Below are 23,741 nucleotides of genomic sequence, written 5' to 3'. Positions count from 1 at the left end.
GAAACTTATCAGTCATTTAGCTTCTTGAGATATTTAAATTGCTCCCAAATTTCATTAGTATTCTGTTCCACTTCTGCTGTACACACTTCTGATACACCTATTCTTTTGGTGACTTTTGCACTGTTATATACTGACTCACTATATTACATTTTTCCTTTTCTAATTGGCCTCATATATTACAGATAAATAAGAGCAGCACAAAAACAGATAACCAGAACTCAAGATACGGAATCCTGAAAGCTGTAAACTGCCTTCTGTTTGTTAACAGTTGCCCAAAAGTCCTTCTATAATCTAGGAAATATAAAATTAAGATGCACAATCTCCCCATTGCAATGGGAAAAACAGCAGAAACACACAAGACAACAAGCCACACATGTCTGCCAGTCATTCAGAAGCACGTCTGAGATGCAACTGAAGTATAAGCTAGAAGTTCACTGCCTCTGATGGGACAAAATAACAGATGGAAGGACAACTGGAAACTGGTTAAACATATAATCTTACGAGCCATCACACGCTGCACGCACTTTGGCAGCGTTGGCATTGCTTGCTTCTTCACGATAGCTCTTGATCTACACAAGCACCAGAAAGACTAAAGGCCAAAACACTGCCTAAGTCAAAGGTTTCTTTGAAATTGTTCAGTCCTGAACTAAATTAGATAGTCCTGGAAACCTAAATTACATACAGAGATGACAAACCAACATGTGTGCTAAATGCTGCAGAAAGCCTGTGAGGAAACCCTTAAATCCTCAGTATGCCCCCTTTATAAATATGTAAAAGAAATGTTAACCAAAAGACATCCTTGGGACTCTGTCATTCCAATACTTTCCTCAATATTGGAATGAGCCTTAAGTACACCCACTAACACACTGCAGCTTCCAAATGGTTAAAATAAGGCATTCATTTGAAGCTGATCCTATAAGCCAACTCTACCTTGAAGAAGGTAAAGAACTAGCAGCCAGAAAAAGATGACTCTCGATGTCACTTGTAGCCACCACCTGTAGAAGAACGGAAAGAAAACAACTCTCACGATTCCTTTGCGGGTCAGAGATGTCCAAGGACTTTCAGGCTTTGCTTTAGCAAAAGCAGATCCTTTAAAAAAAAGAAAAGAAATTTTAATATTTTTCATTGTTACAGCTCATAATAACTGTAGTTGTTCAATAGCAAAGTACTTAAGATACTTATTTAAAGGAGCAATTGTTAAAGATAAGTATTTGAATAAATCTTGTACTTCCACTCTCTCATCAATCCAAAATTTGTGTTAATCGCTGGTGGCCTCTTGAATGTCATTATCAGGAACTTCTACAAATACCTAGATATTGGAATGTGTAACCAACCACTGCCATCTCTTACTATGTCAAAAAAAGTTAAAATACATTATTAAAAAATATCCTATTTCACTGAGGTATCAGAAACTTGATATGAAGCAACAGAAAGTCATGTGAAAACTCCACAGGCCCACGCAGGCACAGCAGAGCCCTTTCTTGACACAGCAATGGGATCCAAAAATATCATCTGTAAATTGCTCCAGCCATATCACTGAGGAAAATGGAATCAGGTTGAGAAGCATAGAGGAACACCTGTTTTGATCAAGCTGCGGACCAGCTCCAGGAGCAGGGAAGCCACCAAAAGAATAATTAATATCTGTCCTTCTGCACCATTTTTCATTTCACTCATTCAAATGTCCCTTCACTCACATATACTTTCATTTCTTTTTCTTCCTGCAAATGCCACTTCTCTGGCAGCTAGAAAACCATGTAACATTTACTTAATAAGGGTGTGACTCAAATTATACTAAAGTTACTGCTTGGAAAGGGCAACTACTATGTGCTGCTACGCAATCTCCACCTTGTTTACAAGCAGAACTGGCATTACTTAGCTCTGTGGTGGCACAAGTAAAACACTGCTAGTATTACAACTACTTTAAAGCCAACTCAGACATCCATGCAGACAAATCATTTAAATGCTGTTCATGTACATCAGTATACGGAACTGGTCTACTGCAGTCCTTTAACACCTACAAACATTCAGTTTTCAGTTCTGTTTCTTTCGAAGTTAAAATGTTACCTCATTTTGTTTCTTTCTCTCACATTCTCATTTTTAAACATTTATGTTGCTAGGTGATGTGATAAAAGTTTGTCTGTGCACCCACAATGCCAGGAGGGGGAATCCTGTCAGGGTTCTTCTAGACCCTCTACTGGAGCCTTCAGTCCATCAAAGGCATCACCTTCACAAGCCCAGTGCAGGACAAAGGCACAAGGGTAAGCAGGAATCCAAACCCAGGAAGGAACACCTTGACCGGGCGCCCTCTTGCAGGACTTCTGCTGCAGAGCCATCAGCCCCACTGTCAATGTGTGAAACCATCATGAAAAGGGGGTTGCTGCCCAGGGGTGTGGAACTCCTCATGGGATGCAGGGGAAAAGGAGCTCACATTGCACAGGACTTACTATAAGATGCTCAGGGAAGAAACCAAAGGTGGGAGAAAGGAAGGGTTTAGGTGAACAAATGTGGGTAAATTGAGGGGTAAGGAGATATAGGGACTGATTATGTATAAGTTGGTGCTGGTGAGTACGCTGCTTACCTGGTGGTGCCATGCACCTGATCAGTGCAGCAGGGACTGTCTTATTAAATTCCTTTAATTCTCTCCTGGGCAAGGAGTAGCCTATTCTGTTTGCATGCATGTGCTCGGGGTGCTGTGCCTGTGGTGTCAGCAACCCCTGTGAGTGTGGGCATGTGAGCGAGCATGCGAATGCCAGCAAAGACTGAGCAAGAGGAACTGGTGAAGGTGTGAAGCAGCCTGGGAGCAAAGAGGGCGAACAGGTCTCTACAGGCCAGCTCTGAGTGTGAGGGTGCTTGTGAATCTCTAAGGTTGAGAGAAGTGCTTCAGTTAATTCCAGACCTGAATTCAAAGAGCACTACCTGGAATGGATTCAGGAGACGGCTGGCTACCGGGTTCATGGAAAAAAAAATGCTAAATAATATTTTCCCGGGTACTCATGACGCATGAGGGAATTAAATAAAGATAAAAATAAATGAAGAGAAGTCTCATATCATCTGACCTTCTGTTGATGTTTTATTATTTGAAACATGCAAGAAATACTCAAGGCCTATACAGTTATTGCTCTCCAGAAATTTCAACATAACCTTTCCTCTGGACATCAGAAGATTTGGAAAAAGTGTGAATGCTTGGCAACAGGAGATCACTAAACTAATAGCCCCAAAACAATACCCTTGTTTCTTTTTTCCCAAAATCTAGATCTATACAACGAAAATTAAATCAAGTTTTTAAGCCTTCAGTTTAATCCAGAGGTCATCTTTTAACAATATGTCCTACCCCTCTTCTTTAAAGCGGAGTTATGTAGGGTTGGTTGGTTGGTTTTTTAATACTTACTAGCACACTCTTGTTTCAAAGACACAGGATAGCAGTTATTTTTATACTGAGAAATTCAGCTTTTTCTAGCTTAGGACGTACCTCTTACGAGATCAACGTCAATGAGGTCTGGTTTCACATGTCCAGTTTTCTTTGGTTTGTTTCTCAAACCCTGCAAGAGGCAGATACCATCAAGATACATTCATGGAGATGACTGACATCACAAAAGAAAAAGTACTGATGCAGTCAGTAATTGTATTTAAACTGCACCACTATTGAAAAGTCAGACAAATATGTCAACGTCATAGATTTAAAGTGCTATAGAATTAACGTTCCAAGGAACAAGGCACAATAAATGACTTTTACACACTTTACAATCTAAACAAAACTCAACCAATTACTGACCCATAAGGTAATTTTTCAAACATAGTTAAGCATTGAGCACTCATCTCCCACAGCTTGAGATTATGCAGACAACATATGCACACACTTGCAAGAATTAGTAATACATTTATACTAGTTTTTCAGAACTTCTGCAACAAATTACTTCCTGAATCACTCTTCTACTTACACATCTAATTAAACTGCACAAAATGCTTCCGTTGCAAGCCCTTAATTCCAAATCTAGATAGCAAATGCCATTGTAACACAACAGCCACTGACCAGCAAGCTCCAATGTCAGAAATACAAATTCTATAGAAGTATTTAATTTTTCTTAATAGTGAATATAGGTTAGCTTATTAAGAAGAGGAAATAAAGCCCAAACAACAAGAAAGCAGCAGGAAAAAAAAGATGAGCTTGTCTTTCAGCAATCTTCCTTCATGAAGAGCCAAACTATCTTGCAAAACCTTTAAGTTGATTTTTAATGCTAAAATGTGATGCTGCAGTCTCAAGCCTCAGAGACAGCTGTGAGTTTATTCTCATCCCTTTAGACGGGGCTTTTGGTCCATCAGCCAATAACGATTCCACAGAGTACAACTCATACAGAAAAAACAAAGATTTTATTTCAAAAAATATTCTGGGTGCAAACAGAATTATGATAGCTGTGGTTTAACTGTTTTCATTCAAAAAGCAGTTAAATTCACTGCTGAACTGTATGTTTCCACCATGGTCGTATTTCCTCCACGTGTAAAGACATTTATTACTTAAATGTAAACATTAAATCCAGATGAAAGCATAAAAATGAAATTATTATCAATGAGACAAATATCAGTGAAGTCTGGTAATGTTAATCTTGACAAGAACAATATCAAGCAAATTGTTCAAACACAGAGTGCAGCTCAAAATATTTTTCACGTTTAAATTCTACTAGATTTATTTTTCATGCAGAACTAAAAATAAATAAAAAAATCAAACCATTGATAAGGAGCTAGATAAATATATCTAGTGATGGCCATGTATTGGAAAAATGAGAGTTTGTGTGACACAAAATTAACTCATAGAACTGAAACATGGACAGGACAAAATGTGTTCTGAGAATGACAAATGCAGAAAAAGCAGTTGTATTGCAGACCTAAGCACTGCAAGGAACTTAATGTGCAAGATTTTTACAGAACAGAAGTCTCAAAACTGCAGTAATTTTACATGGAATGTGAAAAAAAAAACATAACTAAAACTGGAAATTATTATAATTCTAGAACCAGATACAGATTCTTGTGAAATCTTGCATGAGTCACTCTATTACATAAGAAGACCTAAAGCTTAAAAATGAAATGCTGAATGATGTAACAATTTTCAAATGTATTACTGCTTATGGGCCACAAGATTTTTCTTGAAAGTCTAAGTAAAGATGTATATGCCTTTTAGAAGAGATAAATCCTGGAAACATATTCACAATCCTAAGAAAAAATTACCACAGTGGCTAAAACTATGTTTTCATTTTAAAGAAAGAATTCCACAAAAAAATAAGTCAACAGTGTAACTTGATGCACCTTTCACAGGAAATGTAGTTGAGAAACATTCTTTAAAAATTCCACTGGTCAAATCTCAAATGCTTTCAGTGCCCATGGTCTACACTGAATTGGTGGTTCTACTTTTTGCTGCACTCAGTGAAAAAAATTCATTTATTAAGATGTAATTTCTCCACTCTTTTAATGCATCACAAGTATCTGTAATATATGTGGAAAACAGCAGTGTCTCAAATCGAGATTATTTTTAAAAAAATATTTATAGTGTTTTGTACCATTCAAGCCTGTTCAGTTCATATAATTTCTATTCAGCACCAAACATATTTCAGCTAACTAACAGCAAAAATAATGTTTAAATAAAAATGCTTAAGAATAGTTGCCATTACTGTACAAATTATTTTCCACAGACATTAAAATAATTCTTACTAGGGTCTATTATAGTTCTAATTAAACTCCTCTTTGTGTCCAGATAAGGGCAACAAAGCTGGTGAAGGGTCTGGAGCACAAATCTGATGAGGAGTGGCTGAAAGAACTGAGGTTCTTTAGTCTGGAGAAAAGAAGGCTGAGGGGGGACCTTATTGGTCTCTACAGCTACCTGAAAGAAGGTTGTAGCGAGGTGGGTGCTGGTCTCTTCTCTCAGGTAACAAGTGACAGGATGAGAGAAAATGGGTTTAAGTTGCACCAGGGGAGGTTTAGATTGGATATTAGGAAATATCACTTCCCTAAAAGGCTTGTCAAGCACTGGAACAGGCTGCCCAGGGAAGTGGTGGAGTCACCATCCGTACAGGTGTTCAAAAAGCTTGTGGACATGGAACTTCAGGACATGACTTAGTAGGCACAGTGGTGGTGGGCTGATGGTTGGACTGGATGATCTTAGAGGTCTTTTCCCACCTCAACGATTCCATGATTCTATAAATTTATAGTATCAGAAACAGATTTTCTACAAAAAATAACACTTTTTTAGATTGTTAGTGAAGTTCATTTCTAAACAGTACTGCAGCAGCTTTGAGATTAAAGCACTAACGTGCAACGCTTAGTAGCCTGGTTCGGCGTTACTGCTATTACACTGAACTCAGTCAACACAAACTCCTAGAGATACCACTATTATTTTGTTAGTTATTGGACTTCCGAGCCAAACGAGGTGCATTCAAAGAAGCACAGGCATTATTCGCCATAAAATATTTGAATAATGTTCTGTAACACAGTAGTTACAAGAACCTGTGTCACAATGGTGACTGGTTTTCATGGCAGTGGAAAGGACCCTGGAAGGGAGTAGCACACTAGGGTTCCAGTTGGAAATGAGTCCTGCTAATGGGTGTCACTGGTTGCTGCTGTGGCAGGCGGGCAGCGGGCAGGACATGGGAGCGGCGGACTGTGCAGGTGGACAGACAGGGATTTAGAGCATTGGGTTTAGCAGCACTTTTTAAAAATACTGTCAGTGCTGGCTTAAACACGAACTTATAGATTTTTATCCAGAACTCAGAGAACTCCGCAGTTTCTGTGTAAAGCAAACAGGTGACCCCCCACACATTTTGTTCAGGTATTTCCCTTGGGAGGAAAAAACCTACCCCAGGGAAACCAAAGCAATGTACATTTTGCTAACGGCAAGAATCAGCAATGCCTTGAAACTCATGCAGTAACAGCATACCTCTCGTGTGCAGTATTTGAAGGAAAATAGGTTAATTGCAAGGAAACGTTAATTAAATTAAGTTTAACATCATGGAGTATGACATCATATACAATTCATAAACTATTGCATATAGGATTGACTTATTTTTCTTGAAACCAATGCAGCAATGTGGCAGGCACTGATGGCACTGTTAGTTAAACCAAAATGCAAGGAACGCTGTTAAACTGCTTGTTCAGGGAAACAAAGCCTGAAGTACTTACCAATCTAATAAACTGTACAAAACAATGACAGCATCATAAAGGAGGAAAAGAAACTGCAGGTGTAAGGTAACTAACTGCAAGTAAAGAGAGCTCAGATAACTGATATTAGAATTCATTACAAAGAAAAGCGAAAGACAGAGGAACCAAAACAACTAAGCCCTGGCTTAAGATAACTGAAAAGAAAAAAAATGTACTGACAATCAGAAAGTTGCAGCACTTTAAATGCTGCAGATTATTAATTACGCAAAATAAATAGTGCATAATATGCAGGTTACACTGGGTTTCACTCCAGAAGTCTGGTTTTACTTTATCAGTATTAAATACCATCACATACAATGTAAATTACATCAGTGTAAGCAATCAGACAGCTCTGCTGGGAACTGGCCAAAACAACAGATATTGGAATGCTATAATACTGTTACCTTTATTTCTCTTTGCTCTACTGATTTTTCCCATATTTGTTGATCATATGCCCCAATCTAAAAAGAACACATAAAAGAAATCCATATTAGGTTTTAAAAGTCAAAGACCAAACAAAATCAATCAATCTTCAACAAGACAAGCATGGAGACAGCAGGTTATTTCCTAGGGGAGGCTTATTTACAAAGCAACTTTTATCTTCTCCATTCCATCTTGGCTGGACTGGATCTAGCTAACCTGTAAAGAAGGTGTGATTGAGGGGAGAGGCAAGCAGATAGCATCAGCTTCACTGCACGCCTTGTGTGAGCCAGAGGACTGGGAGCGCCATGCTTCCTCTTGCCTCAGATTGGTATTCCAGTCTCCATATTGACACAGAGCACACCTGCAGCAGCAACACTGACACAGTCTTTCAGTTAACTTTAGAGAAAAATACCATGCAAACCTAGTTGAACCCTTACCTTCAATTCATTTACTATTTTTTAAACCATCTCCCTCTACACCTTCCACTCCATTTTACCCACTTTTACACCTACCATGTCTTTAGCTATATCTCTTAAGATGCCACAACAACAAAACACATGGTCAGGCTGGTAAAAAACTAGATTACAGGCCAGGGAAAACTCAAAGAATATTAGGAAACTGCACTTTTCCCACCAATGCACTGATGAAATAATATTTCTGGTAGACCTATTACAAAAGCTTTTCACTTTCACTAAGCTGCTAGTCTATCTACTCATGAAACTCTCCTGGAGATCTTAGTTTGCCTAAATACGAGCAAGTTTTCCGTTAAGAAAATGGAATAAAAAGTAATTATTTCTTCCTAGGCTCTAACCTCACCACAGCATTGCGAAAAACTTTGTGTATTTATAAGAGTAGAACCACAGAAAGACTGATGATTGATCCTGCAAGCACTTAATGAAGTCCTAGCGCCAAGACCAGTTTCAACGAGTTCTGTCATTTTAAATAACTATCAATACAGGTAGCTATAGTTGATTTAATGAATCATTGTGCATTTGTTTATACAAGAAAGCCACTCTATGACTGTCAGGTATTTTAAAGAAGAGCAACGTTAAACTTTAGGAAACTCACACTTAAGATAGTTATCAAAGGTCATCAGATTGTTTGAACTCTGCACAAATAGTATTTCTAGAGAATATTCAGTAATGCTCTCTTTTAATACATCAATTTAAAAATCTTTCCATCCCTGCAGCTCTACCTAGACACACACACAGACACACAGATACAAATGTGCACACACACTGCTAGACATCTGGAGTTTGATTTGTATCACAAACTCCAGTTAAGTGTAGGATGGTTTTTAGGTCACAAGGGAGAGACAGACACACTTCGTGATATTCAAAGTCCCTCTACTGGCTGTGCAGAGAGCTCATAGAGGCAGCTTACCCCAGACACACAACAGAGAGGCAAGAAGAACCCCCATCATTGAGTGAACCTGCTTAACTGCAGCCTTACTGCCAACGGTACAACTTCTTGTTCCAGTTCGCAAACCGCAAAAGGCATAAAAGGCCCAAGTACAAGTGCATAGACCTTAAACCAGAAAACATTGTACTGATCTGTCCTTTGCTATTTCAATCTTCAGTTAAAAAAGATCTTTTAACCAAGGCTCCAACATAAATGCAAAAAGACATCCAGGGAAGCCAACAGGCAAATACACCTATAAACAAAAAATCCAAAGGCATCTTCTGTGCCTTTAAACCTGACCCATCAGGGGAGAAAGAAAAAAGATGAAAAGAAAATTATTTTAATCTATAGCACTAAAATCAAAGCCTATCTAAACGTGAAAGTAGGGACAGTGCATGGAATTACTTAATTACTCATTCTCAAATTTAGACAGTATTTCCCATCCACAAGAGCTAAGCACCCAAACAATTTCTAGATTGCTACCCTTAGAACTCATAACAAAAAAATATACTGGCTTTTGGTAATCATAATAAATGCTTTGCACCTTTCATTTGGAAAAGAAATGTAGACGGTGGAAAACAACTAGGAAGTCATGTACTACACTGGGCAGAATTCAGCACTTGCTACAATTAAACTAATTAAACCAAAGGAAGTTTAAGAGCTAACTCCACTTGGATAACAGCCAGCAATTAAAAAGTCAGTATCTTGAATAACCACTCCACCCAGACATTCATATCTCATTGTTCTGGTTTTTTTCTCTGAATTCATCTAAAATGAAATTTCAGACCTTCCTGTTTTATTTAATTTACTGAGAAGAAGCCCAAGTGAGGTTTTTGTGCTGTATGACATTGTGTCCTTCCGTCCTCCCTTCTAAAAAAGATTTTTCTACAAAGACAGAAAAGGGGATGCGAGTCTGTCTCCTGCTCAATTATGCAAGAAACAAATGCGGACGGAGGCCTTTGTGCCAATAAAACCGTAAAGCAAACTCTGTATTCTCAATTCCAATCATACCTGAAAACTGGTGTGGAGTAAAAAAGGGCCTTTAAAAGAGCATTGTTCTTTTAGACAAATAACAGATCATTTCTTAAAGGAATTCAGGGAAACACATCCCAGAAGACATCTGAGGCAAGGAAGCTGACCAATCTAAAATGTTACTTAGTTATGTTTTCCTACAAATATTTCTTCTTCCTCAAGGCTAGGCAGCAGCCTCTGTCTCCATAAAAGGAAAAGTAGGGATTTCTGCCACTCACTTTTTAATTTTAACATTGCCCCATAAAGCAATTTTTCCAGCAGGAGGTAAAACGAAATTCAAAACAACTTTAAAGGAGATGTTCTTTTGCCACTGTTTTATTAGACTAGCAGATCTGGCCAGCCACTTTTGATCAACTTTAATAATTAAAATCTTTGCATGCAGCTATTAAGTACAGATATACTGTTGCAAACTGAAAAGAGTTAAAGGGATAATTACAGACAGCAAGTATCATTACAATCTCTCAAAATCTATTTTTTTAATACTTAATTTCACCTCTTTGTGCTTTAAGAAAGTTTTAGAAGCACTTAAGGAGCCTGCATACATGCTCAGCACATTAAATTCAGACTCGATACTCAATTTCCCTTCTCTCCATCTGTACTAGCACTCTCTTCTACTTCTGTTGCAAGTGCATCAGAAGGAAATGTATGAAAACAACGGCATCGTTACGAAGTACTATACTGGCACACTTTATTTCCACATTAAACCAAAATAGGTACAACTAGTATTACTGAAACAAGACAACTGAAAAACATAAGGTAGAAGAGAAGAAAATATTAACACTTATGTCAGGAAAACACATCTACAGTTTGTGGAACATATCTTGCAGATAAGTGTTTTTAATTTTAATTTACAACAAGCTGAATCATAATACATCATGATTACCAGACGTGCTAGACACCTGTAGGAATTACATTCAGGAACATAAGTTAATACCAGTCCAGTTTTAAATTATTGAGGCCACCAGTCAATTCCGTATTCAAAGAGTTTTGATTTACAAGTATTTGCATCTAAAATGTGTTTTATGTTAAATCTAAATATTAAGTTGTCAAATGTTTGCATGTGCACTCTAGCTCTAGACTATTCATGACATTCTTTAAAATTGTATGTACCTGCAGGGCACTGAAAAGAAGTCTAGCATTTAGCAGTGCCAAAGAAATTGAGCTCTAAAGGCAAACAAATCGAAGGAATAACCTTCTAGAGATAAGATCATTCATGCTTAAAATCTGAAGAATTTAAATATACACAAGAGTTGATCAAAGCAAGCTTTCCCTCAACAGGCAAATGTCCCCAGGGCTCCTCTATAGGTGTTCAAGCTTCCTGCACCTGGAACTGTTAGGTCAACATGAAGGCTCCAGTCAACTCAAGTACTGATATACCCCTGAGCCCACCAACTCTACCAGCAGGATCCTTCAAAGAAAATTTAAAGTATAAAATACCACAATCCAAAAATTGGACAATTTTTAAGTATACAACAGTAAGTAATGCTTCTAAAATATGTTCAAAACCTAGTGCAAGACTGTTCATATAATAGCTTGTCACTGGTATTCTCAATCCATCAGTCCAGTCTACAACTGGCAACAGACTATTTTTTTTAGCAAACTATGCAACACTACCAAAATTTTCAACTAGTTTATCACAGAAATGTATTCTAACAACTTACAAAATATCTAATTGAAGAAGATCTGAAATGTGCACTCTATAGCATTTATTCTATTATTTATTTTTTAATATTTTAAAGAAAACAACAAAAAAAACTCCTCTGATCTTTTTTAAATTACTTGTTAATTCAAGTTAGATAAAAGCCTATCTTGTTATTTTTAAGTGTAATTTTCCTGATCAAGCATCAACAGCAACACAACTTTGTTGTAGGAAATCTGTCAGTAATATGTTATAGATAAAAAAACTGTAGTATAACCTACTGTAGTAGAACTACATAAACCAGCAGATGTTATTTTCTACATGGTATTAATCATGCATCCCATTCTTCCTCACTGCCAAGACTCACCCAGCCTATCCAAATTGGTTACCTCAAAAATGCTGCATTCTTAAGATGCCATGCCTCGGTAAACATCCAGTAAAGAAGATGAAAGGAATTCTGTTCCAATATGTACTTGCAGAACTAGTGGCCATTCTTCAAGCAAGTATTAGAATATTCAGCAGTAAGGGGGACAAGCAAAGACTGAAAACCTTGCCAGCTGTCTTTCACAGTGGAGAAGTGAGGGTTTAGCATCCTAAATTAAGTAAGCATAACAAACTTTAAAATAAATAGAAAATTTCAAAAAAGCTTTCCAGGGAAAAAGATGTTTCCTCACAAGTAATTACTTGTCAAAAAAAAATTACGAACTTCTGTGTGACTTGGCACGAGATATTACACTGCACAACTACACAGCTCACAAAACTAAACTAAACTAAACTCCCTTGATAAAGTTAGCTTATGCTACTGAAAGATTAAATAAATTTGTGATTATTTTTGCATGCAGACTCCTCATAGTATTTTCTCTTTAAAAGGTAAGTGCAACTCTTGAAATTACCTAAAATAACTGTATTTATTCCTTCCCAGTCACGCACCTCAGGAAACATTTGATGACATTTCTTTATATATCTAAAATTTATTTAGCACCTGTACGGTTTGGTCTTACAACATTAACAGCAATCAGCCTAAGTAAAAAGTTAACTTATTGAAAACAGCTGATTTTTACTTCAAATAAAGCCCAGTACAAAGAGTATCTGCACTGCATAACACTTCTTCCCAGTGTCTTTCTCATAACACGCCATATGTCCATCAAGATTGAATTTGAGCTTTGTGAATGACACTGATATTCACTTTAAGCTAATGTAGGGATGGTATCAACGTGTAGCCCAATACTCACAAGGTCTTCCGATTCTAATGGAATCAATCAATATTTCAGGAGACATTTATAATTTATGACCAAGCAAACTAGCAAAGATTATAATCCTAAAAACACATAGTATTCCTGCTGGATCTTAAAACTTTAATGTTTATCAATAATGAGACTTGCATGCTAAGCTTTGCTCTTTAAAACCTCTAAACAATTTTACAAGCAACATCACAATGGTATTACAAATTCAAAAGATACAAGATACAGAGCTTGGTGAATAGAAAACAAAGCTGCTTCCTTGGACTGTCTACCAAGGAAATTACCAGTTTAACACCTTACTACAATATTCAGTGTTAAAATACTAGCTAATATGCTTTATTAACCTTTAAAGTCCAACATTCTTCAAAAGCCTGCACGATTTTATGTATCAATTTAATATTAAGGCATCAATGTATAAAACATTTCTATGCATTCAATATTATTAATTTTAAAAACATCTTTTTTAAAATATTTCATATTTCGTTTATGTTTAAGTACACAATTTCAGATATCAGACAAACCATTTCTGATTTTCTCAAAACTCAGAACAGGAATATTAAAAGTTCTTTTTAACTCCACTGGATTTCTTACATGAACAGAACCCCATTACAGCAAAGGCAATTTTAGTTCAGCAGTATCTTTATTGCTGTTGGAGTAGATTTCTAGAGTTAAGATGACTTTTTTTCAGGATGCTTTTCATATTTCAAGGTGGTGGATTTTTTCAATTTTGTTTATGGTGGATGTGTGGACTAGACAAGCTCAGGTAAGACAAGCTTCACTACTAAACTACAGATGGCTCCAAAAGGAGCCATTACAGCTAGAGTTAGAGTCATCCCCACAGAGTTGTCCTAGACCCATCTCAGCACTATGTGAGAGAAACTCTTCTAAATATCCCTATTCTCCTCAATGCTTTCATGAGCAGCCAGCTCCAACACTTGTCAAGTTTGAAGCCAGACCTTTTTGAACTGATGCAGTTTCAGCATCAAGAGTTTTAAATAGTAGAGCCGTACAGCCCAACCATTTGGCAAAAACTGGCTTTGGTGTCAGGGCCACCAAAGGCATCACATCACCTCAGTGCCAAGAAGGAAATTGAGTGGCTTCAGGGAATGATATAACTTTTGGTTTATTCCTCCTTTATTAACTTGGCAAGTATAATGTTGGACTAATGAGCTGTAAAACACTGAATATTACAGATCTTAAAGCCATGCAATTAAAACTTTAATTTCGCCCATCAAAGCCATGAGAGAGAAAACATCTCATTTATTTTATTGTGCCCTTTTAACAGCTGTACCCAAGGGACACCCAGAAGAGCAGAAAGCTCCATTGGCAAAGTTAACTGATAAGGAATCAGGTGCATGATTCAGGTTCAATTCATTAACTTTCATTCTGCCTTCCCTTATAACCATTCCCAAGAGAAGAAACAACAATAATTCTCTCCTACAATATTATTAACAAAGTTGTATAGAGTTCCCCATTCAGCAGCCAGGCTTCTGCAAGGACTAAAAAAAATCAGAAAGCTGTTAAGGTAAATTTACATACAGTCTCCAAACTGGAAAGCAGAGCAAAAATTGCATGCCAAATATTATCTACAAAAGTTGAAAATATGATAAGTAATTAATGCAAAAAGCTTACATTACAAACAATATTTTTGATTTTAAACATCAGTTACTATTAGTGAAGCACTACTTCCAGTACACAAAGTATCAGTATCAGAAAGGTATGCCACCAGATACTGGAATTGTTTAAAATAATTGTGAGGGCATCCAATTTTTTCAGAGGAAACATTATCATGAGTTTCTCCATAAAATTAATTAATTACAAACCAGAAAGAAGTTCAGTAGTCTGGTAAATACACATAATCCTAAGTATATTAACTAACAACATGCACATATGTAAAAATTAGCTCGGTCACTGTCTGGGACAGAAGCACTGAACCACTCCAGGGAGCAATACAGACACTCCTGCCACACCCTTCTATTGCAAGTACCAGTGCAGCAGCAAGGGTTGAAAACAAGCTAGACAAACCCTGTCTGACACACCAGTATCTGAGCGTTGCACTCCCCAGTGGGCCCAAGAACACAGCTGAGATTTAATTATTTTGCTTTCCACAAAGCCAACCTGTATCCAGCAGGATTTATCTGTTCAGACTTCATGCTTTGCACAAGTATTTATACCAGCTGGGAAACACAAGCTATCTCTGGAAGCAGAAAAGCATTGTCCATGCAGTCCTATGTCTCAAGTAACAAGCTGATGTAATGCACCATCTGAAATCCTACAATCCCACTTCAAATAACTAAGAATTTATTACTGTATTTTTACAAGCCAGTAATCAAGAGTTCCTACACACTAAAAGCAGAGGTCATCTATTGCAACAACAAAAAACAAGTTCACATAATAGAAGTTCGGACCTTTTAAATGACTAAGCATATTACCAAATCATCCTCATGTGAGGAGCTCAATTTCAGACAATAATATGACTCATATGAGTAAACTTGCTGTTTGGAAAACTTGCCTAAAGTAAGGTTGGAAGAGCTCAAATGCTTAACTCTTTCCATTAAGAAAATATAAAAATGCCTTATTTTTGAGAAATCAACAGAATGTTAATAGAGAAACATAAAATAAATACATAAAAAAACCACACCCAAAAATACATTAAAATTGAAAGCAAAGAAACAAAAAGAGCTGGTTATCTGTTCAATATTTCTTACGCAGCCTCAACCTACTTGGAATATATTTTTCCTCTTTATGTATGACTAGAACTATCAAAAGTTTGTGGAGTTTCTTAGAGCATTAAAACACTAACTCATTAATCTGAAAACATCTCCCCAAAATAATACCTTTTTTTCCTCATTTTATCATACAGGTAAGTGGTATCAATTAGATCAATACTGACTACAACTCTGGTTCTCTTGCCCCAGAAACAATGTTTTACTGACAGAATGTGTTAAGTTTTGATGCCTCCCACTTTAAATTTCACTGTTGTGAGGAATCAGCAGATCTAAAAGCAAGGTATGTAGGACAACTTTGACAACTCTAAAAGAAAAACGGACATAAGATTAACAATCTAATTAGCATGAGCACTTGCACAAGATAAAACATTGCTGCAGAGCAGCCATTTGTCCCAAAATAAGACTCTGCATACCAAAAGAAGGAAAAAGACTGCTCATTTGGCAGACCCAAGTACACATGTGGATTGCAATTAAATTTTGTTCACACCATGGAAAACATTGACACACGGTTTATGGAAGATTTTATCCCTCCTGAAGATAACCCAGTCTGTCATGAATTAACAGGAGTCACCTCATCACAACTCCTTGTCATAAAGGCAGCATGTGATTTCTGGCCAAGCAGGTATCTGTAGAAGCTTACAGAGACATGTAGGAGAAATACTGTTGTGGCTATGAATGAAAGAAATGGAAATACTAGAAAAAAACAACAGAACTGGGATTAAAGAATGACCTGTACTGATAAGGAGTAATCCTGTTAGGAGCAGTGTCCTGGGAAAAGTAAAACTGAGGAATGGGTTATTTATACCAAGACTAGAAGGCCTGCCCTCTGTAAGATGACAGCACGGTGATGCATCAGCAGAAGATGCTTCCTTCTAGCATCAGGAGGATAGCAAGCATATCATGCACAGCATTCCTTTTCTTGCATGACCAACAGGAACACATACATGTATTTAAAAACAAACAAACAAAACAAACAGATAACAAGCATGAATGTGATTTAAGATTGATGGAGGCCTCAGTTCCTTTCTTGCATCAAAGGACCATTTACATGTAAAACTGAATACCATAAAAGATCTGTCCAAAGATTAGTTCATCATCACCAATAAAAACCTCAAAGGATCCGACAGCCAGCCTCTCTGGCACTGCACAAAAGAAGCTGTGGCCAGACCAAACACGCACACAGCTTGGTGCCTGTATTATCAGTAGAACAGTGCGAGTGAATGAAATTTATGACAGAATGTGTGGAAGTGGGTAAAATCAGCATCACTTTCTCCTTCCATAAGATCCTGCACTGTTGTTTGGTTTTTGGGGTTTTTGTTCTTTTTTACACCAGTCTTCCACAAGTCATCCTCCAAATCTTTTAAAAGAACCTGCAGTCAAGAAATGGTTCAAAACCACAGCATAATTCCACTGATACACTTGCAAAAATACTTTTGAAAAAGCTTAAATAAGAGAAGGAAAAGAGTACACAGCACAAAACCAAACAAGAAATCCCCATTAAATTCTGAATTAATGTCAATTTTTTAATAACAGTTGAATGCTCAGTATTAACTAAAACAGCAAAATTAATTTTTCTGCTTTTCCAACTGCACCATTAATTCAAAGTTGTAAAAATCTTAGCAAAGCATAACAGTATAGTCTGATTTCTAGAAGTTAACTGTTGCTTAGCTAAAAGTTAACCAGAATTTCTCCTCTGAACACTGATGACATCATTATCCTAAGAACAAGATGCATCCAATCAAAATGACAGCAATAGGCCTAAGGAAAACAATGACTCACAGAAACTACATCACAGAAGGTCAAGAAAAAAAAAATCATCACAGTTATTTATATCTTAGTAAAGAAACACATCCCAAAATTCAGCAAATGTTTTTTTTAAAAAACCCAGTTGGCACGGTAATGTTTAGAGGGCATGATGATTTGAAATTGTCAAAACAATAAATTAGAAACTGAGTCATAAACATTTCTATGTGCAAACATGATTTAAAAGACATAGTATCAGGTGATACTGTAAGTCTGTATCTCCAAACGAGATCTTTTTCCCCCTCCCCTCCCTCAATTTGTTTTTTTTTTAATTAACTTCTAAGAAGCCCCAGCATATCTCTTCTGGGTGTGGGTTACACAGTTCTTTGTTACTGACAGAAAATATGTTTCAATTCTTACTTTCCATTTAAATACAAAGATTCATTTGTGTGCTAAAGAAACAACATTCTCCTGTACATTAATTAGCATTCTACTGAGAACAAAAATTTTCTTCCCTTTTTTTCCTATAGCACAGGTAGCCAAGGGAGTGAGGATTTTCCAACACAGATCAAACGTCATTCCATTTCATTAGATACAGTCACTATATATTTATTGGAAGAAAGGTTCCAAGGTACTCACTCTCATACAATGCCAACTAATAATGCAGAAGTATTTTATATTTATTGTACTTTACACATAAAACACAATAAGTCAACTGTTTGTGGGTTTTTTTTTTCTTAAAGCCATCATAAAACAAATAGAAAGCTTACCTTCTTCTGGTACCAAACTATAGCATCAGTTACTTTGGACGCCATTTATTCCACTGCATTCACACAGTCATTTTAGGCTGTTAATAGAAAAAGACAGAACTTTACTTCCACCTTCCCTACAAAGGCCAATACAGGGAATGTAGAAACATTCCCATTACCTGCAAAGCACTGAACAGCTATTCTTATTTTACACCTTGCCTCATTACTATATTAGTAAGTTTAAACGAGTTCCCCTGTAAGTAAGCATAAAACCACAAATCTGCTGCTATGGGACATCAGAAGCCTCAGATTTGTCCACTCTTCCCAGTAAAACACAGATGGCACACAATCTATTATTGTCTTATGAGAATTTCATGAGTTATTATTACATGCAGCATTTTTTTAATACATTAAGCAACTGATAGTTATCACCACAGCACGGCATTCTTAAGTCCAGGAATAACTGTGTTATAAAATGCAATAAAGTTTCACCCAAGCTATTAGATATTTTTGGAGAGGGAAAAAAAAATCAGTGCTAGATCAGTCCTATAGCAGGGCCTATTGGGACAGAACAATGGGTAATGTCTTTAAGCTAAAAGACGGTAGCTAGATTTAGACTAGACATAAGGAAGAATTTTTTTATGATGAGGGTGCTGAAACATTGGAACAGGTTGCCCAGAGAAGTTGTGGAGGCTCCATCCCTCCAGATATTCCAGACCAGGTTGGATGAGGCTCTGAGCAACCTGATCCAGTGGAAGGTATCCCTGCCCACAGCAGAGTGGTTGGAACTGTTGGAACTGTGTTGGAAGTGACTAGGCAGTTCTTATAGTCAAAGATTAAACGTGATCTTTATCTTTTGAACAAAGAGAAAGAGAATAAATTTGTTTACAGCATTTGCACAGATAAGAAACACAAAGAAAAATACAATGTACAACAGATGGGATTGGAAACTGAAACTGTACAATAGGTTAAAATAAAGTCTCACCCATAACAAGCTCAAAACAGGATTTCCTTTCTTGTTTGAAAACCTGTTTAAGTGAACATAAATTTAAAATCATGTGCTACACTGGCTTATGGACTCAAAGCAACATAAACCCCCTGGCCATACAGTCTCCATACACAACATGATCTGCATCGCACAGTCACAGCAAAAGTAGTTCCACTGCTCCTGGAGATGCCAATATAGGAAGGATGCCCTTATGGATTTTGGACACGCTTGCATCCCTCGCCTTCCTCTCCTTTGTGAGCTTATCTTGGAGGATCTTTAATTCCTTCTCATTTCTCTTAAACCAGCATGCCCTCTCACGTACAATATACCCTGCTTCCTACCCACCCACAGTCACAGGATGAGGAAAAAGGTTGGACACATTCATTATTAGCAGTAAAGAACTAACTGTCAAACCTGCACAGAAACCCTTCCCTCAACACTTATGCTAACTTGATCTCTCTCTCTACAAGGGCAATAATTTCTGAGGAAACCAACACTAACTTATGAATCCAAGACTTCTGTGTCAATATGGCTAAAATTGGACAAGCCATTTTAAAGGCAGCAACTTTTTTTGCAGTAGTTCTCCATTCAAAACTCCTTTGTCTGGGGAAACAATTACATCACAAAACTATAAACCAAGTATAATGAAGTAGTCCTATCACTGTTTTGTTTGATTTCTATCAATAAACTTGTTATTCAGATTACTCATGGTTTTTGTATTTTTAAGAAACACTACATTAAATCCTCCACAGAGTCTATTTCAGTGATGTTTCAAGCATATCTGCATGCACATTTGCATAAACAATGCAAAGATGATGCTTAGAAAAATAAACATGACAAAATCATGGGATGGATGTCTCAAAAACTTGTCTGGTGTGCTAAGTAAGAATACCTCTACAAGGACATATCACATGCTTCTTTCAAGAGATCTACAACAATTTCTGAGACAGCACTGAAATGAAGGGTGAAAAGGTGTGTTTAATTATTTTGGGACAGTATTTCTGTTTGCAGGGGCTGGGATTGGTTTGTCTGTGGTTTGATTTGACTGGGGGTATACCAAGTTCGACACACTTGGCCCGAAGACAGCTTATCTGGATGATAAATGGATGGTAACAATTCAAAGCACTTAAGCTGCAGTCCTGGCTCTGACTCTGCATCCACCCACTGCTCACTGAACACCTAGACAGGAGACCAAGTACTTCAACAATGTTAGAATTCTACATATTCATTACAAGTTAAAAAGTTATTCAGCCGATAATTTGTATTGATATCAATCCTGAAGTCAGTCTGGGGTCTAAGGCACATCAGTATCAAAGAGGTAAAGTGGACAAATAAAAACAGCTGATAAAAGCACTGCCTATTCTTCTGCCTTTTCCTCCCATCCTCTCCAGATCCAGCCATTTGTTTCACCTTCTGTCAAATACTTGCATCTGGAGCAGGGATCAGCTTTTGCACTTAGTTGTCCCGTGCAGAGCAACTTAATATTAACTAATTGGAGACTTAGGAGCAACATAAAAAAATGCTCCCAACTTCAGAGATTAGACAGAATTCACAAATATAAAAGCTGAATCACAACATCTCTATGACATTCAACAGAGCCACTCATTACACTTTCATCAAACTCACAGTCAATGCTACAAATTAACAGGCAACATTTTTTGATCAAAACTTCATTACTTCCTTCAAACCAAAAACATATTACTACCTGGCTTTGGTGATCCCATTCAGAAGTGGGGTCTCTTAGCTATTTCTTTTGCATTCCAGAGCATAAACCTAATCCATTTTAAGTACACATGACACTAAGTCTTGCGATCAAATGAGCAGCTTTTTAAAAGCCACAGAAATCTGTATCTATATGACTCCAGGTAGTTAAATGCTCATTCAAGCAGTGCAGTGCTTATTGTGAAAGACAGGATTAGCTACAACACTACATACTTAAATTCAACCTAAGTGTACTCTAAAAATTTTACTCATATGCACAGGGTTTTGGCTACCCAGATCAGACATAAATGCATACATGTCTAAAGGACAGTCTGCAGAAAATAAAATCTATTCTGAACTCTGACAGCAGTTCAGAATAAAACCATGGTCCTCATAGCGACAAAGGCAAAAAATGTCAACTTTTGGAAGAATACTGAAGTCTAAGAAGTGTCAGCTAGCGAAAGGACATAATTAAAAATACAACACAAGCATGGAAGCATAGGCAAATAGTTGCTTTCCTTGCCTGTAAACAGTGTGAATCACTAAACATTTAAACCTGTTCCCTTTATAACAACCCTAACCAGAATGGTCAGGATACCATCCAGCTGTTGAGTCAAGATTTGAATGTCCTTCTCAACTCATTATGATCATGGGAATGATGAGGTTGGAACGTTCACTGAACATCATTAAGAGTAAAACTGCAGAGCTGTGGCAACTGTCTCAAAACATTCTTTTAAAACGCCATGGATTTTTACTGCCTTCAGAAGAACTTCTCTTAGCAGCAAATTAAAGGCAGTTTTAAAAAAAAGTTATTGTGCAAAGACATGAGAATACCAGAACTTGTTTTCAACCACTTTCGACAATAGACCTGCTTTAGCATTATGTTAGATATTCCATATTACAGTTTTACATTCACAGGCATAATTTCACACAGACACCCTAGCATGAAGAGTTAAGAAGAGACAATGAATCAGAATAGTAAAGCCTATGGCTTAAACTACTACGCTTGGAGCAACATCTGTATCACACCAACTCATTTAAAATTAAAACATTATACCTGCTGATGCACAGCTATAAAATAACTTTAATGAGGGGAAAAAAAAAAACAACTCACTTTCTAGGTTCAATATAAAAAGAGTAGTTAACATTATCATCAAATTATTGACATTGCTTGATATTTGAAATTAATTTTAAATCAGCGAAATAAACATCTGTCATATCAAGCATCCACTGTTGACTAAGACGTTGCTTCTGCCATGACATAAACGAATGCAGGTTATCAACGTAATGCAGATACACCACTAAGACTCAGCAGGAGTCACCCTTACTACACTCAAATCCATGGGAGTTCTGCCACTGCCCACCAAGAACAGGATTAGACCCTTGAAGCGGTGTTCCAAAAGATATCCTTCTTCACATGCATCACAAATAAACTATTAAAGCTACATTTCCTTTTTCAAAAGGAACATCAAATACCATATAACACACACAGTGTTCTAAGTACTTTATCTACGCATGGCTGTTCTCAAAACAGCATTTCAGAATTGCAAATTGTATACAAGCAAATGAGAAGCTTGTCTCTCCTAGGTTCGCACCTTTCAGTGGAAGTCTTATCACATTCCTTTCAGCTGGCATTAAGAAATTCTGAAGCAGCCCAGAAAGAAATAAAGCAAAATTAAAAGAATCAGACACTGCTAACCTAAGGACTACATCCAGCAACCAGCATGAAAAGTGCTTTGACTGCCAAGGTCCCCTCAGTTGTTGCCTTGCAATCCAAGGTCACGATAGTTTGCAAATAAAAAGGAATTAACATAGGTTTTTCTTGCACAAAGAACACAAACAACTCTGCTAAATTTGGATATCAGCACTCAGTAGACACTGCTCAGGAAAGAGAATGAATTTACAAACTTTGCTCTTCACTCTATTAAAAAAAAAAAAAACCAAAACCAAAAAAAAATAAACCACAAACCCAAAACTAAAAAACAATCACCCCCAAGCAACTGGTGGAAAAAAAAAACCCAAACACTAAACACCTCCACATACCTGTTTAGGGAGATTTATTGTTTGAGGAGATTATTGGGCCAACAATTGCAGCAATTGCAATGCATCAACCCCTACGCTGGCTGCTGGGTATCAAGCCCTGTTCTTTACAAACACAGACTACCAAACATGACAGATTATGACACACAGAGACATCTGGCAGAGTGCCCCCATCTGTTTATGCCTCCAGTAAGTCACTGGAAAACAGAGACTTGTTTAGGCCTCTGTAGTTTGCTCACAAACGGCAGTATCTGATCCCATTTCTGCCACTGCATATTTATTCTTCCTTATAAGCTCATGCCCTTTACCACTTACCACCCCAAGCAGGAAGCTCCCACAGCTGCAGCACAGAGCAAGAATCAGTTTTCAGATTCTGATGGGAAGCAGGCTCAACTTCACCACCTTCACAGCAAAAATGCCAATCCCTGAAGGACAAACTAGCAAGGAACTAACACAGAAAATTACTGTTTCCCAAGGAGTACTTGTTTTGCCAGTGACAACTGCCTGAAATAGTAGCAAAATGTTGAGTATAAGGATTTCTGAGATTTATTTCGGGTTCTAGGAAAAGAACATTGCGTGCAGTTGTTGCAACTGCTGTAGCCATTTCTGGAATCTGTGCCCTCAGCCTTAAGGTCTGTGCAAATTTCCAAATTTTGTTACGTAAGCAGTCTCTGTTCATGGCTCCATTTAAGCAACATGACACAATTTCATAGCTACCTTGCCTGTAAAAATAGGCGGGAAGGACTCTGTATTGAGGAGTCCAGGATTCAGTACCTCTTGCAATTTACTTCGGAACCTGCCGTAGTATTTCCTGATCAGCAAAAAGCTCCTAATACTTAAAATATTCCACTGTTTAATAAAGTAGAAATAAAG

At 37.2% G+C, this 23,741-nt stretch overlaps 1 protein-coding gene across 5 annotated transcripts in view; it reads right to left on the bottom strand.

Annotated features, from left to right (window-relative positions):
- Positions 1-23,741, bottom strand: part of PHTF2 (putative homeodomain transcription factor 2) — a 66,165-nt gene that overhangs the window by 34,837 nt on the left and 7,587 nt on the right. For 3 of the 5 annotated variants that reach the window (XM_054064234.1, XM_054064241.1, XM_054064210.1), the window contains exons 2-6: positions 18,161-18,237; positions 7,587-7,643; positions 7,165-7,176; positions 3,470-3,539; positions 931-1,089 (exon numbers count right to left, since the gene is read on the bottom strand). In XM_054064234.1, coding sequence (XP_053920209.1) covers positions 931-1,089; positions 3,470-3,539; positions 7,165-7,176; positions 7,587-7,643; positions 18,161-18,205 — 343 coding nt within the window. In that variant the 5' untranslated portion in view covers positions 18,206-18,237. Of the gene's footprint in view, positions 1-930; positions 1,090-3,469; positions 3,540-7,164; positions 7,177-7,586; positions 7,644-18,160; positions 18,238-23,183; positions 23,201-23,741 lie in introns of those variants that run through there. The other 2 variants (XM_054064220.1, XM_054064231.1) reach the window with 2 other exon arrangements.

The sequence above is a fragment of the Cuculus canorus genome, chromosome 1 (assembly GCF_017976375.1).
Source record: "Cuculus canorus isolate bCucCan1 chromosome 1, bCucCan1.pri, whole genome shotgun sequence".
In the NCBI taxonomy this organism is placed as follows: domain Eukaryota; kingdom Metazoa; phylum Chordata; class Aves; order Cuculiformes; family Cuculidae; genus Cuculus; species Cuculus canorus.
The sequence above is the reverse complement of the archived record's forward strand: the minus strand, read 5'-3'. Positions and strand labels throughout refer to the sequence as shown.